We start from the raw sequence: 16,700 nt of genomic DNA, 5'->3' as shown, positions 1-16,700 counted from the left end.
TCTTAAGACAGTACTTAAGATGATCTTAAATGTAAGATCCGACTATGAATACCGGCCTATGTTATGCGTTAAGGCCATCACACAATGCCAGGTAACCAGGCAATAGAAATAGGAAATAAAGAAAGAGAGAAGAAGATCCTTTCTCTTTTTCTCTCTTTCATTATTTCTGTTCCTATTGCCTGTTGCCTGGCATTGTGTTTAGGCCCTTGTGCAAAAGTCTGTGCAGGTGTCCTTAAGGTGCCTTTTCACGCTGACATCTCGAACGCGAAAGGGATTGGTCAATCAGTCGCCGCGCGCGGCGTGCTAATTGGCTCGGCACGAAACAGCGTGCATGTTGCGTTATCATGGCCGCGGTCTGATTCACGCTTAAGGTGCCTTTTCACGCTAACGCTTGACGCTCATTTTCAGCGTCAAAAGACATCACGTGACTAAAAATGACGAATGGGTATCATTATTTTTAGTCGCGTGATGTCTTGACGCTGAAAATGAGCGTCAAGCGTTAGCGTGAAAAGGCACCTTAAGCGTGAATCAGACCGCGGCCATGATAGCGCAATATGCACGCTGTTTCGTGCAGAGCCAATTAGCACGCCGCGCGCGGCGACTGATTGACCAATCCCTTTCGCGTTCGAGATTAAAACAAACCTGCGGGTCTCGATCAATCATTGTTGATGCATAGTTCACGGCGGAGAGAGAAAGGGCTCGCGGCGGCGCCTGGGTTTGCGTTGCACTTGCATGATCTTTTACGTCTGATTTCTGATCTGAGATTCGAATCTGCTCTCACAACCGTAAGTACGAAGTATGACCGCTATTACGACGATGACTGATTGTCACTCGATTCGTGGATGGAGATCGCCAACGTGCGTCCCGTAGCGCGCGCGTTGTGCCGAGGGATCGAAAGGATTCCAGGCCAATGTCAGTCCGCGTTGTCCGTGTGCGTGCCAAAATGTCTAAACGGGTGATTGCGCGGCGCGATGAGATGGACGATGACGATGGATCGGGTCTCGTGTTTACGAACGACACGGGGCTGTGTGCGATCGACACTCTCGCGAGACGTATTCCCGCTCTTTCTCTGGGTCTGGACCACAGTATCCCCGCCCGAATGCTCATGTCGCCGATTAACTCCTAACCCTCACGCGAAATCCATTGTCAGATGACCGTCGCGACGACCGATGTCGATGACGGCATCGCGATCAGACGTCCGCCTCTTATTTTTCCACTTTTTCCTTCCGAGGCATTTTCCTTTTCGTGAAACTGGTTCTTCACGAAACATCGTCTTTTTCGCTTTGTATTCTTTTTCATATTCATGTGACGAGTGCATCTGTACATGTGTACGTACGTGAGCGTGCGCGCGCGTACATATTTGAAGATATTTTTAAACGAGAAAGAGAGAGTGAAATTAGCTTCCCTTTCTGCTTAAAATTCTCTTATAATTCTTGAGTATTGTTTATGTTTGATAAAAATAATTATCAGATTGTAAAATTATTGTGAGATAAAGAAATTTTATCTTCTTTGCTAAGGCAATAAAGTGCATGAAAATATTGTAAGTCCTACTATTAATATCTTTAAGGAATTCATAGACCAGTCTTATTCAAGGTCTATCTTAAGTACAGTCTTAAGATGTCAATATTGTTATTTCAATGGTTAAGTCAAGTCTTAAGTCTGCTCATGGCTAGACTTAAAATGATTTTTGAACTTATGATCGATCTGTGAATTCTATCCTAAATAATGAAAAATGTTAAGAATTAAAATAAAAAAGAAAAAAAAAAGTTTACTCCACTTTTAAGAGAATTGGAATTAACAGCACATAATGTTGTTTTTATATAAGATATTCTTTAAAAATATATTTTATATAAATCTTTGATTTGACATGCATTTATCTTTCTTGTTTTTTGAATATTACATTTGTTGATTGAAAGTTATTGTAATTGTAAAATACTACCTTTAAAAACATTTTTATATAATTTGTTTTCTTTATGAAACAAAACTATTACAAAATAATTTATTTTTTATTACAGTTAAAACAAAACGTTAAATAAAATTTAATACATGAACATTGAAATTAAATTTAGTATATTTTTTAGGCATATTTATAAGATAAGATATTAACTGAGCTTGCCTTATATATGAGTCAACGTACCATATTTTTACATACATTAATTTTAATTATTTTATTATAACAAGTATTACTATTATTATTGTTTAAAAAGATGTCATGTAGTAATAAAAACTTTTATTTCGACTAATACGTTACTTAGATTTATTCTTTTAAGCTGAAGAGCATTAATACAAAATTTTAATACATTTGGAAATTTGCTTCTTCTTGAATCAAATTTCCCCATTTTTTATTGTAATATTTGTTTTATTCCAAATAAAACTTTGGAAATAGCACTTATGTTCCTCACAAATATTTTATAATAATTTTTCTTTTTTATTTCTTTTGCCATAAATACATAAATAAAACGCAATGCCAACTTGTCTCATGTACCAGTTTCAATATTCCCTAATAACTTTTGTAGTAAATAAACAATTTTTCAAATTTTTGAAAATTTTTAATTTTAATATGTAGATAAAAAATAAAAAATTTTACATTTTTTGTCTGATAAACTGTAATAATTTTAATGTAATCGATTAGATATTGTCTTGTAATAATAAAAATTAATTGCGATTATATCATTTTAAATTTGTGAGTAATAATGCAATTTTTCTTTGCACTATTAGCGTTTTCTACTGGGAAAACTAGTGCAACACTGGTGCGCACTGAGTGCAATTTTATTGTTTCACTGTAAAAATCAGTTCACATATTTTCAGTGTTTAATGTTCTACTGAAAAAATTGATGCAAAAAATTGCAACGAGTGCAACTTTTGCTCCACCGTCTGAGACGGTGGAAGGTGCCAGTGCAAATTAAATAGATGTTATGTTTGTACTTTAAGGTATTACATTAAAGTATATGTTATTACATTATTTCAGTAAACTTTATAACAATAAAATTGTTTAATTTTTAAACCTGTCTAATGATGTGTTCCACTGAACCACACTAAACCTGCACTATTATTGCGCTAGTGGAGTTTTCATCGAAATCTACTGCAGCGTTGGTGCTGCACCAGTTTTCCCAGTAGAAAACGCTATATGTCTAAATTTAATTAAAAAACTTGTGTAACTAAAATGTAATACATGGGTATACATATAATTTGTTATTTATATTTTTTAGATGTCAACTGGACCTACACATAAACATCGTTATAAAAATGTAGGATTAGATTCACAAGAACTGCGGAGACGCAGAGAAGAAGAGGGAGTTCAATTAAGAAAACAGAAACGTGAGCAGCAATTATCAAAACGTCGCAATGTTCCAAACATTGTGGCAGACGAAGATAATGTCACAGCTACGGATGAATATTCACTTCCTACAGCACAATCGGTAATATAATTATTGAAAATTTCTTACTGCGTTTTTATATAATTTTTATAAATAATTTTTGCCTTAAAAAAAAAATTATTTCAGCAATCTCCTGGTATTATAACATCTGAGATGGTAGATGCATTATATAGTCCTAACATACAAGATCAATTGGCAGCAACACAGAAATTTAGAAAATTATTGTCAAGAGAGCCAAATCCCCCTATAGATGAGGTTATAAATACGGGAATTGTACCACAATTTGTTGAATTTCTTAAAAATAATACAAATTGCACTCTGCAGGTTGGTATATGGAAATAAATGTTTTATTTTTTGTTGTGTCTTAAGAATTCACACATAAGTATTAATATTATTTGTTAGTTTGAGGCAGCATGGGCTCTTACAAACATTGCAAGTGGTACATCTCAACAAACGCGCATGGTGATAGATGCTGGAGCTGTTCCTACTTTCATAGCTTTACTTGGTTCTGAATATGAAGATGTGCAGGAACAAGCTGTTTGGGCATTGGGTAATATTGCAGGAGATAGTCCTGAATGCAGAGATCATGTCTTAGCCAATGGTATCCTCACGCCACTTCTACAGTAGGTTTCTTTACATTTACGTTTTTTACTTGTTAAGAGTTAAATGATCAATTCTTATATATTCGCTGTGTAAAATTATTCTAATTAATGTCGCATTACTTTTTATAGATTACTATCAAAGGCGACACGGCTTTCTATGACCCGCAATGCAGTATGGGCATTATCAAATCTCTGTCGAGGCAAAAATCCAGCACCGGCTTTTGCGAAGGTTGCGCCGTGTTTACCAGTGTTAGCACATCTTCTTAATCACACTGATTACGATGTACTTGCTGATGCCTGTTGGGCGCTCTCTTACCTGAGCGACGGCCCAAATGATAAGATACAAGCTGTTATTGATGCTGGTGTTTGCAGACGTCTTGTAGAACTTCTTATGTATGTTGGAATTTGTACCACATAAATTCAAAATGTGTACATTATAACAAATAATAAAAAATGTTATTTTTAGGCATGAGCAAAATAATGTAATAAGCGCGGCTCTTCGTGCTGTAGGAAATATAGTTACTGGAGATGATGTGCAAACGCAAGTTGTGTTAAATTGCTCGGCATTACCGTGTCTATTACATCTCTTAAGTTCGCCGCGGGAAAGTGTTCGTAAAGAGGCTTGTTGGACAGTCTCTAATATCACTGCCGGTAATCCCCAACAAATACAAGTACGTTTCAATCTTTTGAGCATAATAAGATGATTGTGTGTATCGTATTTATTAATAATTCCAATATATAATCTATATTTATTTTTTATTTTTTAGGCGGTGATTGATGCTAATATCTTTCCGGTTTTAATCGAGATTTTGAGTAAAGCTGAATTTAAAACACGTAAAGAAGCTGCGTGGGCAATTACAAATGCTACTAGTGGCGGAACGGCCGATCAAATCCGATATCTCGCAATGCAAGGATGTATTCCGCCACTTTGCGATTTGCTTACTGTTATGGATGTCAAGATTGTCCAAGTCGCTTTGAACGGAATAGAAAATATCTTACGTCTGGGAGAACAAGATGCAACTGTGCATAACGGTCTCAATCCTTATGCAGTTCTTATCGAAGAATGTTATGGTAAATTATTAATTTAATATAAGTTTTATATGAAAAATAGTGTAAATTAATAAATGTTAATAAATTTCTTTTATAATTTTTCAGGCCTAGACAAAATAGAATTCTTGCAATCTCACCAAAATATGGATATTTATCAAAAGGCCTTTGATATTATCGAACGGTTCTTTGGATCTGAAGAAGAGGATACCAGACTTGTACCTTCAATCGATTCGCAAGGAACAGAATACCAATTTTCCGCACCAGATTCTTCCCAACTACCAGTGCAAGGCTTTGAATTCTAATCAACTATCTTTAAATTGCTGAATATAATTCTGTTTTGTTGAATATGTTAACGTTATTCGTTCTACAGGGATTCATAATTTTCTGAAAATCGGTATATCGATAGTAAACGCATGATTTTATATAATCAATCACTCATATGAACTGATTTTATTTGTGTCAAAACAACAATTACTACTACTACATTCGGAAACGGATCTATTTCATCGAATTAAAAACAGTAAAGAGCTCTTCATACACTTTAGTTGATTTTTTTTCTTTTTCTTATTATTTAGGATGAACCATTACTTACTATATGTTATAATCTAAAGTAATTATGTTTTCGAACCTACGTCAAATTGCGACAATGTCTGCGTTAGAGCCTTGAAACAATTTGTGTAGGAACACAATAGGAACTCATAACTGCATGTATTTAGTATGAGACGTTCAGTTTTTAAAACATAAACGTCTAGTGCTTAAGTAGAAGTGGAGACAATGATCAGAACAATTTGTCGAGGCAGGCTCATACCTCGTCTGACATGTGACTGACGCAGAATTACGAAAAAAACTTGCATTATCCTGCAAGACACTAACTGAATGACTGAAGTACGCGACTACGTAGCCAACACGGACAACATTACGCAACGCGGTACTCACCTCCTTACTATACTAGATAGAAACATGACCAATTAAACTTTTTTACTGTAAATACGTATCTCGTAATTTTAAGGCTATTCTATACAGAGTGCCCTTAAGAAGCGAAGCAATAGTCTTATCTGGCCATCAACGCAACATTGCAAGAATTGGTTGAAAATATTTGTTGTAATTTGTGATAGGCATGATTTGTACACGAAGTACAAAACATGCTTTAATTTTCTTATGTTAAATAATCGTGCGAAATGCTCCAGTTATTACATCTATACTTTTATTAATCCAATATTATGCAATCAAATTATTAGTTCTTAATTATAAACATTTGCTGATGTATTAAATAAATCATTTTTATCTTATGTTTCATAATTGAATTTTTGAACTATCACAGAAGCGATATTTTTCAACCCTTTATTTACATGTGATGAAAACTAATGAATATTGTACAGCACACAAATTATGGACATTCTGTATGAAAAGTCTGTGACTGTATATATGAAAAAAAAATGTATTTATTATTTAGGTTTGACGATACCATACTATATTATACAAACCCTATATATATTATCTACTTTTAGTTACAAATTTGAATTATAACGACAGAACGACTATACTACAGAGCTCACTAGTTGGAAACTTTGTTAACACACTTTAACAAAGTGCACAGCTATGGGTACTTATTGCCAATTTATAAAATGCTTATCAATTAGATATTTTGATAATAAATAATAATGAAGATAGAAAAGTTATTTGCTATATTATGATGTGCACGCATTATGTGGTATCTTTAAAAGACATTGGGCACACTGGGCCCAGTTTATCCATCAATGAAATCCGATGGAAATTAAACCTTATGAGATGAGTAATAAAAAATGTATTAGCGTTTCCTGAAATAGCTTAATAGGATTTGAGAAATCGTAATCAAACAACGCTTTTTCAGCATTTAGCCTGTTTTCTGCATCAAAGAAAGCGTTCAGAATTTTCGAATTCTCAAGATATGCCAAGTCATTTCGAGAGAGAAATGCTAAAACATTATTACTCATCGCTAAAGTTTAATTTCCACTACATTTCATTAATAAAGTTGGGCCCATGTCTTATATATTTTTTGCCAATATCCTTTGGCATAAATTATTTCATAAATAGTATATAATGGATAAACCATATATATATATATATATATATATATATATATATATATATATATATAGCACAAAATGTATAGAACTCGATCTAAATCAGCGTTTTTAGTTAATATAATCAACAATTTTTAGCTCTATTATTGAAATATTTAATGATAATTTACTTATAATTATTTTAATTAAAATAAATTTTAATTTCATATTAATATTAATAAAGAAAATGTTACTATTGCATTTGTTTGAAATGCAAAATTCATATAAATATATAATATATAATATAAATTTAAAATTTTTTTTGTTTATAGTATTCATTACTTAAAAAAATTAAAGAGCAAAAGGTCTAAAGTCTAAAATGATCGAAAATATATTTTCTTCAAAGATGTAGTAATAGGACATCAGATAGTTATTAAAATAAAACTATAAGTGGATACTGTTTATTAAAGCTTCACAATCATCTTAAGTTTTTTATTTGTTTTTAGAAAATATATTAAAAAGGATATATATTTTATCTATTTGATATGTGAAATGATATACTAAGAAATATTGAATGGTACTCATAATTTGATTTTATATTCAAGATCGTCTTAAATAAAATCATTTTATTGATTCTGTAGAGTTTAAACTCAACTGTGACCAAACTCAAGATAATTCCAAATATAAAATCTTTTTATGAATGAATCATCGAATGAATTTAAGAAAAGCACCAACCTTTTATCCAAATCACATAATCAGTGAAAACTAAGTAGGATCTTTTATTTCATGTGTACCGTTTATTATATGTAATTCATACAAATGTTAAACAATTTGTTATTTTTATATTTACATATGTAATAGTAATTTGTATTAATATTTTGCTACTTGTTATAAATATTCCGAATTATTAAACTAATAAAAAGTATAATATAAAAAGCTTTGTAAATTGGCAATGAGTAGGATACGATACTCGACATTACTTCAATCGTTGTATGGACTGCCGACTGACACATTATAATACAAAATCGAATATCATACACATACACAAAATAATTCTAATTATTGTATCTTATTTTAAAACTAAATAAATATGTCATTCGGAAATATGCGTGAAATCGCTACGTACAACAGTATCGTTATATTTTTCGAAAATAGAAATATGAAATTGTGATTAGAAAAACTCGCTAAAAATAAAATTTATTTCGTGTAACATTGGCATAACAAAATAAAGTTAAATTAACAGATCTACAAATCTTATATACCCTTAGTTTGCAACCAGAGACTTTATCATAACTGTCATAACTGCCAATGTAAATAATACTGTTGCAGATTCAGACAAAATTCAGATTTTCAACTCAATACTATAGCCTTTATATTATAATATTAAAGAAAAAAATTCAGTAATCAAGTAATTTTTACTAAATAAATTATCATAAAAACGAATTAGTAAAAATATTTATGCTGAATAAGCTCCTTTATTATGTATGATGTAATCATACAAAATATTTCTGTAATTAGAATATTAAAATATTCTAATTTCTCAGTTCTAACAGTTTTGACTGATATTACATAGTAATAGCTTAAAAGTCTCCAAATGTTGCATTAAGTACATGTAACATGATTAATAATTACATCCCCCTTGTACATTAATTCATATTTTACATTACTAAAATTAGCACTAGATTATGCAATTCATAGTTTGTAATAAGTTTGCAGAAATTTATTGTTTTTACGGTTTTTTTAAACAGTGTTTGCGATTTGTGGCTTATTATTTGTGTAGTCTAAAGGCCTATTCAGACATCCGTACCGTACAGATAAAGAAATATACCGTGATCAATCATGATCAATCGTGATTATTAGTGCCAGACGCATGTTCTTACGTGTTTGTATACATACGGACACGTATCCGTATACGAATACGATACGGATATGTCTAAATAGGCCTTTACTCTAATATGATACAAATGACAGAAAATAGTAGATGAGATGAGAAGATACAAATTTTTCATTCGCAAAACCATTCAAAAATTATATTTCCAGAAACAAATTTTGTTTTAAGAGAAATTGATATTTACAAAGAGCTCCAAGTCAATTGGAATTAAGAATGTTTTTTACAATAAATAGGATTTTTTTCTTTTCTTTTATATGCAATGGTAATATTAGTATTACGCGAATAAAACCATAACCCACGTATATAATTATTTATTAATATAATATAAATATTTTATTAATATTTAAATCTATCGCGAGTATTACAGTAAAATTTTATAATCAGGAGTTGGATACTTAGAACAACACAAATTGACTTGAATTATGGTGTTTCATGTCCTCCGATTTCTTTGAAAAAAACCCTTTTGCTGGCGAAAAATTAGCGTGAACGAGTGCAAACTTGATAAATCTGTTCTTCTAGATTATTTATGAGTCTTCTACGAACTGCAGATCACTAATTTTAATTAAATAATTTCGTTATTTACAGAACACAGTTATCTAATTTTGTTATTTACATAACTATTATTAATATGCTAGTATAACTTTATACGCTTATTCTCTTGCAACTCAGATTAGCAGTATTTTAAGTGTGGCTCAGGTTGTACCGATATAATTGCTCCATCTGTAATTCGCGTTACGAGTGCCATTAAAACATCTCGATCGATGCTTTTTGATAGTTTATTAAAAATCTGTTTTTCCACAAAGTTCAATTTCTTCTGCGATGGTTGATAATTGTTAGTTTGCATAGTAAGAATGTAAATAGCTTCTGCTACTAAAGGATTTACTCTATCACATAAATTATGCAATGCTTTTATTGCTTCTACATTAATATTCAATATATCACGAATTATCTGCAACAAATTAATTTGATATACATGACGTTTTATATTTATTTTTGGAATATTATGCGTACTCACCATAACCCTTTTCTTCTCTGGAGGATATTCATTTAATGTTGTAATGATCTCACCAGGATCGTTTCCAAAATCTTTTGGATTAAATTCCAAAGGCTTGTGTGCAGTGCTTAAAATTGCACTGCTCGCTTGTGCCAGTTTAATAGCTAAACAATTCATTGTTATCGTTTCCTTTGCAAATAACAGAATGATCGAAGGTGTCTTGGGAGTTTTTGATATCACTTCGTTTATCGCTGATGAAATATCATTCCAAATATCCGATTCTTGATTGTAAAATATTGTCTTGATATCTTCAATCGATTTAGCTAACAAGGTAGGACTTATGGACTGTGTTTGTACTTCATTACTTTGAAAATTTTGAAATAAACTTGCAAAAACTATTATTACGAGAGTAATACAAATTATGTTTGAACAATAGCTGTTTTTATTCTGCTTAGTTTCTAATGATTTTTTATTATTACTTTTTTCTGGAGAACTAGTTACAGAATAATTTTGGAAATGATGTGAAGAAGTATTTGGAGAATGTGTCTCTTCGTCTTCCTCAGTAGAATTTTCTGACACTTGTGTATCATAACTACTGCTCGGATCTATACATTTTTCAGATTGATTTGATGTAGTTTTTTGTTTAGATGCTTTTTTTTCCATTTGTAAATTTTGAAAATTATTGTTAAGACTTTCTTTTGCACCTTCCAGTCTTATAGGTCTTCGACACCTAGGCACAGGTGGTACAAATTTTACTGGTTGACTATAAATCTGCAAAATAATGCATTGTCTATTTCATGAGTGAATCAGAGATGGTTGTGCAGTTTTAATAATTTCTTGCAATTTAATTTTGATTAGTCCAGCACAATGTGCTCAGATAACTTAAAATTACCTAGATAAAGATAAATCATAGTATAAACATATCTTAGATAAAATAAAGATTATTTGAATTTTAATTTATCCAGAGAAAAGATAAAATTATAAATAGTTTTATCTCAATAATTTTGAAATAATGAAAACAATTCAGAATATAAAAACAATATATTCATATTTTTAATCTAAATCTTTACTTTTTAACAACAAAAGTTCTTCAAATAATTTAATCTATAAATATTCCTCTTTGGACTAGAATATAGCAAATAAGTTAAAAACAGAAAAATATAGAATTTATATTCTAATAAGTAATAAAATTTCTTGTAAAAATTTTTGGAATTCAGTTTTGGAGCAATTTTTATATCAAACATAAAAATAGGATCTATATCAATCTGTAGCATATCTTGATGTCTAATAACACTTTCGTGAACTTTTATAGTGATTATACAAATTTACACAAAATTATTATTAGGTATTATTAGGCAAAATTTATAAACAGATATAGACGATTTCATCTTTATGTTCAATATTTTTATCAGTCCTAATATTGACAACTTTTATATATGACTATTATTTTCTGATCTGTGCAATATGAACAGTGTTCTGATACATACATAAAAAATCGATAGTTCACGTTACACTACAAATTTTCAGTACTACAATAAATTTTAGAAGGTAATCTTATTGTTATCACTTTGAAAAATTCTCCTATTAGAATAAATAATAACTCAAAGATTGAAAATAAGAATAATATTTAATTATTATCTCATTCACATTATCTTAGACAATTAAAAAATTTAATTCTTTTATCTAAGACAAGATAAAGATAATATATATTTCAATAATGTAGATAAAGATAAGAGTTATTACTTTAGCTAGATAATTATTTAAATAATTTTAAATAGATAATAAATACTCATCCTATAATACCAATTTAGATCTCAATTAGAATCTTTTTATCAATCCGTGTTCTTAAAAAATATTCTAAAGAACCTGTCGCATGTAAAATCTAGAAGTTTAGATCAATATCTTAAATAGATAACCAAGTCTATATATATTGTTATATAATGTTATCAAATTTTAATAAAAAAAGGCAACAAATTTCACACTTAGAATCTGTAATATCTGATGATATCGGCAAACTGGTGCTTCAATATCATTACATTGTTAAGTATTTTTTTTATCGTGTATAATATTATGCTATGTCAACAGATTGGCAGCAGAAATTGAGCAGAGCTTCCTGTTAAATTATTGGCTTGCATGATATCCAGCTTATGTTCTATCATATTCTATAAAAATAATCAGTATAATATAATAGCAGATTGTTAGGATGAAAAATTGTATTGTGTGCAGAAAGCTTTAAACTTGTTTTTAACATTTTATAATAATTTAATTAAAATATTAAATGATTATAAACTGACAGATTCTACAATTAATCTGCTATCCTGTTCATAGATTTTTGCTGTATTTCTACTGCTATTCTACCAACAAAATATGTAACACAAACTATTTTTCTCTAATGTCCACTTTTACCAATTTAATTTAATTTTATCATTTAAGTTCTTCTAGTTTTAAAGATTAGAAAAAAGTAAGTTAAAGTTAATCAAAGTTAATCTATATTAGTGAAAAGGAACATTAGCTATCAATTACTATATTATTGACGTAATATAAAATAAAACCTGCCTTTATATCTTGCTAATTAAATTGTTTTCTTTGTACTGCTGGCATTCTGTCGACAAAATATATAAAATATAATTTAAAATGTTTTTACAGATTTGGCATCAAGGATTATATCATGTGTATAAAGGAAAAAATTCTGAGTCAATCGAAAGCTCCGCCTTCTTCGGCGAGGCCGAAACAAATCGATATGATTTACTAATTCAAAAATTGATCAGTAATAATAGTACACGGAACATACATACCTCATTCATTCCACGACCATCCACGACCGGCGGTGAGTTGAGCTCATTTCTTATCGTCATAGAAAATCTAACCTTCATAACTTCGTTGAAATACAATCAGCCATGAATTTAGCCACAGAGAGCGCTAGCGACAGGGTGTCACCCAGTTTTGCGAAAATTACAAAAGTAAATAAATTTACTAGAATAATCATAATTCATTGGCTAACATCTAGTAAATTTGCTTTACTTTCTTGATTTTTGTTCAAGTTGGCGATACAAAATCTCTAGATTGCGCGCGAGATTCGAGATTCGAGATTCGAGATTCGAGTTTGGCGCTAAGTTCAGAGTGGTCGCTGCTCGAACGATATTAACACGGCCATCGTTCAACAGCAATTCGAGACGCATGTTTTGTATCCGGCTATTGCTACTGTTTGCTAGCTATCGTCGCTGACGACGACGCGAGATTCTTCGAGGACGCCAAACCTGTGGGCGTCAATGGGCTTCCGAACGCGAACTCGAGGCTGCGATACGGTGACAATATGTGCGTCGGTCCGCTGAAGAAGATATGTCATTGGGGACCACTCTCAGCGCTTGGTAAGTTGGTACGTGACAGGTGTTTTCTGTCGATGGACTCCGACCTCCGTCTTTTCATCTCGTCGTCAATCGATCGTCGTTATCTTCAAAGAAAACGCGATTCATTCTTTAACTGCAAATTTAAGAGCGATATTAGCTGAATTCCGATTAATTTAAACTTTTATTATTAACTTATTAGTTGATAAAGTACTACCATTTTATAATGTAAATGTAAAATTATCAATTTTTTTATAATTTTTGACATGAAAAGAACTGTTAATGAAATTGCATAAAGTAAGTGTTAAGATCTGACGAAATGGATAGAGGAAATGGAGACGAATATTAATCTGATATTTGCCAATAATGTAAGATATTTGGAGTTGGGAAATTCTTTTTGATAAAACAGAACCATAAGGTTCTAATCAGTTAGGGACTTAAAAGCAATTGATAGACATAAGAGAATAGAAATAAGAGTTGAAGTAGTGTGGCATAGCGGTGAGAGAGCTAGTCTATAGAACCAGGAATTCTGACTTCAAATTTAGTTAAAGCTTTAAATTTTTTAATTACTTATAGTAATGTAACATTGAAGGAAGCTAGGAAAAATAAAAATAAAAATGTAAAATGAAAATTTTCAGTAGGAACAGAATTGTAGAAAAAATTTGAAGGATTATACGTGGAGAGAATATTCTAATGAAAATTGAAATTGTTGCATGCTAGCGAGGTAACAGATCGGCATTGTTGCAAAAATTAATATGTCTATAACAAAAACTTGATGTATTATAATTTAATGTAATTATATATATATAAAATTATCTAATTATGCACATTTTACTTGAAATTGTAATTTATATTCATTGCAGTTTGATGTAAAATATACAAAACTTTGACGATAAGGAATTTTTTTATAGATTACAACTTTTGTCACATTAATTGTGTTGCAGCAACGATAAAGATAATCACATTGATGACGATACACTGCAGCAGACAGTGGTGGCCGCCGCAAGACAGTATTCCTGGGGCTGCTAGTTTCTTGCTGTTCTTCACTCTCAGTGGATTGACTCTATTTCATTTTATGAGCGCAATTTTTGAAGGGCCTGGGTATCTTGCATTAAAATGGATGCCAGTAATATATTATACATATTTATTGTTGAATATAATTAAAGTCCTTTTGTTTTCTATTATTTTTTTTCAAACCTCTGAAAATGTATAAACTCAATTTCTCATTTTATATTATTATTTGATTAAGTGAAAACGAAATTGATTACTACAGATTTACGTAAATCTTATTTGAAATTAGAGATATTTGACTGTATCAACTTAATTTCTTATTATTTAGATAACAAAAATTACACTGTTACATTGCATTTTGTTATATTAAAATTACAAATATAATAAGTATTTAAATAGTTATATATTATAATTATATTATAATTAAATAATAATAATATTAAATATTTAAAATATTTAAATACTATTTAATGATAAACTCGTGATTTAAAATTAAATAATTAGAATGTATTGTTAACTTATATTAACATATTTACATTAATGTGATTTGTTTTTAGGAGAAAGCTACAGACATACAATATTTGCAATACTGTGTTGTCTGCCAAGGCTATAAAGCACCGAGATCACATCATTGCAGAAAATGTAAAAAAATTAATATAACAAATAATATATTAACACTAATAAATAAATGTATTATTTAATGTTTTTAAAACAATTTATGAACTTTTTAACACAATAATTCAATTTAACAATGGATTAGTATTTTTTTACTCGTTAAAATATTTTAGTGAAAGAAAAATGTAATATTTCCTAACGTAGTATACGTAATGATAAAAGAACATTGTTGTATTATTTCTATGTTCAATACTTACATCAATTCAATTTTAATTTTATAACTTTTTTCTCCTGTATAGGTAATCGTTGTGTAATGAAAATGGATCATCATTGTCCATGGATAAATACATGTGTTGGGCATTATAATCATGGTCATTTCACAGCATTTTTGGCAAGCGCAGTTGGCGGTTGTTGCGTCTCTTCCATTATATTAATTTCCTGGGTAGCAACTGTGCTGTCACTGAAGCCTTTGCCTTTTCCACCACCAGCGGTCTATACTTTAATGTTAGTAGTATTTAGTATTGGTTTATCAATCGGCGTTGTACTTGCAGTAGGAATGTTACTATATTTTCAGGTAAGTGTTTTTAATACTATTATGGTCAATTGATACATTAATTACATAATTGCTGATATATACATAGATATTAGCCATTGTAAGAAATCGAACGGAAATAGAAGATTGGATTCTGGAAAAATCTCGCTATCGCCGAGATGATACAGATGCCAAATATGTACATCCATATTCAAAGGGATGGCGTTTTAATATTAACCAAGTTCTTACATGGGACTGCACTCCCGTTGGTGATGGCATTACGTGGCCTGTTATTGATGGCTGTGATCAGTATACATTAACGGTAATTTTGTTCAAGCAAAAAATATATTATAATTGTATAATAATTATTCATTAAAGAGCATATTGAGTTAAACATTTTTATGTTTACTATTTACGTATTATATAGTATTGTTTATTCTTGAAAACTGATCATAATATGTTAACCATTATTTTGCAGAAAGAGCAGCTTGCACAAAAATTAGACAAACGAAAAAGAGCACGCAAATATAGGATTATAAAAGCTGCATCAGGTTCGAAGTTTCCAATTGGACACGGCTGCGGCGTATTTTTTCATCCACTTTGTACTGATGAACCTCGCATCAAGTTAGATGTAGATGATATTGTGATTGTAACACGTTGGAAGAAGTATGCGTTTAATATTCTATATTTGATATAAAATTTCTAAAAGTTTATTTCTTTAAAAAATTTGCTATTTAACGAAAAACTTTATATTTTTTTCAGATACTGGTTATTTGGAGAAAAAGAGCAGAAAGAAGGAGAAGATGCCAAATCGAAACGTATAAGGGGATGGCTACCACGGCCCTGTGCGGTAGAAGTAATAGAAAAATCTGTCTGGCTTAAATAATTTTTCAAGAATAATTTATTAACTTTTGATAATTTGTGTATCAACTTATGACGATATTAAAGGCTATAATATTGCAATAATATTGCAATTTTGAAATGATAAGAGCTGTAAAGACTATGCGTTACTTATAATCGACGAACATTGTATATTCCATGCCCTTTTGTGTTCAAATCGATATATTTTTCATATTTTGTAATTTACCTCAAACCATAGATAAGAAATATTTTTTACATTATAATACTCTGCTGTATAAGTAAAAATGTATATAAATTTTTACTTATTGAAATACTCTTTATTTATCGAAGTGACAGCGTAAAGTTTTATTATGCCATATACATGTAATTGTATACATATAC

General features: G+C 30.3%; 3 protein-coding genes across 6 annotated transcripts; 2 read left to right on the top strand and 1 right to left on the bottom strand.

The window, feature by feature from the left end:
- The first annotated feature begins 649 nt into the window (after window positions 1-649).
- LOC105828353 (importin subunit alpha-7) lies at window positions 650-6,466 on the top strand. Its single transcript, XM_012666632.3, has 8 exons — window positions 650-785; window positions 3,210-3,419; window positions 3,504-3,701; window positions 3,780-4,000; window positions 4,109-4,372; window positions 4,446-4,650; window positions 4,747-5,050; window positions 5,135-6,466. The coding sequence occupies exons 1-8, from the start codon at window positions 669-671 to the stop codon at window positions 5,329-5,331; spliced, it is 1,716 nt and encodes a 571-aa protein (XP_012522086.2). The 5' UTR covers window positions 650-668; the 3' UTR covers window positions 5,332-6,466.
- Window positions 6,467-7,846: 1,380 nt separating this feature from the next.
- LOC105828351 lies at window positions 7,847-12,856 on the bottom strand. 2 transcript variants are annotated; one of them, XM_036282567.1, is made up of 4 exons: window positions 12,752-12,856; window positions 9,978-10,727; window positions 9,666-9,911; window positions 7,847-9,514 (listed from the first exon to the last, which is right to left on the bottom strand). In XM_036282567.1, exons 1-4 carry the CDS (start codon window positions 12,827-12,829, stop codon window positions 9,512-9,514), a joined length of 1,077 nt encoding a protein of 358 aa, XP_036138460.1. In that variant the 5' UTR covers window positions 12,830-12,856; the 3' UTR covers window positions 7,847-9,511. The 2 variants fall into 2 exon arrangements, with proteins under 2 accessions (XP_036138460.1, XP_012522084.2); XM_012666630.3 differs by having other exon boundaries at window positions 7,847-9,911.
- Window positions 10,981-16,624, top strand: LOC105828350 (palmitoyltransferase ZDHHC6). Of its 3 annotated transcripts, none has more exons than XM_012666628.3 (8): window positions 10,981-12,783; window positions 12,998-13,332; window positions 14,245-14,426; window positions 14,869-14,953; window positions 15,226-15,500; window positions 15,568-15,780; window positions 15,937-16,124; window positions 16,221-16,624. In XM_012666628.3, the coding sequence occupies exons 3-8, from the start codon at window positions 14,268-14,270 to the stop codon at window positions 16,342-16,344; spliced, it is 1,044 nt and encodes a 347-aa protein (XP_012522082.1). In that variant the 5' UTR covers window positions 10,981-12,783; window positions 12,998-13,332; window positions 14,245-14,267; the 3' UTR covers window positions 16,345-16,624. The 3 variants fall into 3 exon arrangements, with proteins under 3 accessions (XP_012522082.1, XP_012522080.1, XP_028050113.1); XM_012666626.3 differs by having other exon boundaries at window positions 10,982-12,783; window positions 12,998-13,324; XM_028194312.2 differs by lacking the exon at window positions 14,245-14,426 and having other exon boundaries at window positions 10,982-12,783.
- The last annotated feature ends 76 nt before the right edge of the window (window positions 16,625-16,700 follow it).

Source organism: Monomorium pharaonis, chromosome 2, assembly GCF_013373865.1.
Source record: "Monomorium pharaonis isolate MP-MQ-018 chromosome 2, ASM1337386v2, whole genome shotgun sequence".
Lineage (NCBI taxonomy): Eukaryota > Metazoa > Arthropoda > Insecta > Hymenoptera > Formicidae > Monomorium > Monomorium pharaonis.
The sequence above is the reverse complement of the archived record's forward strand: the minus strand, read 5'-3'. Positions and strand labels throughout refer to the sequence as shown.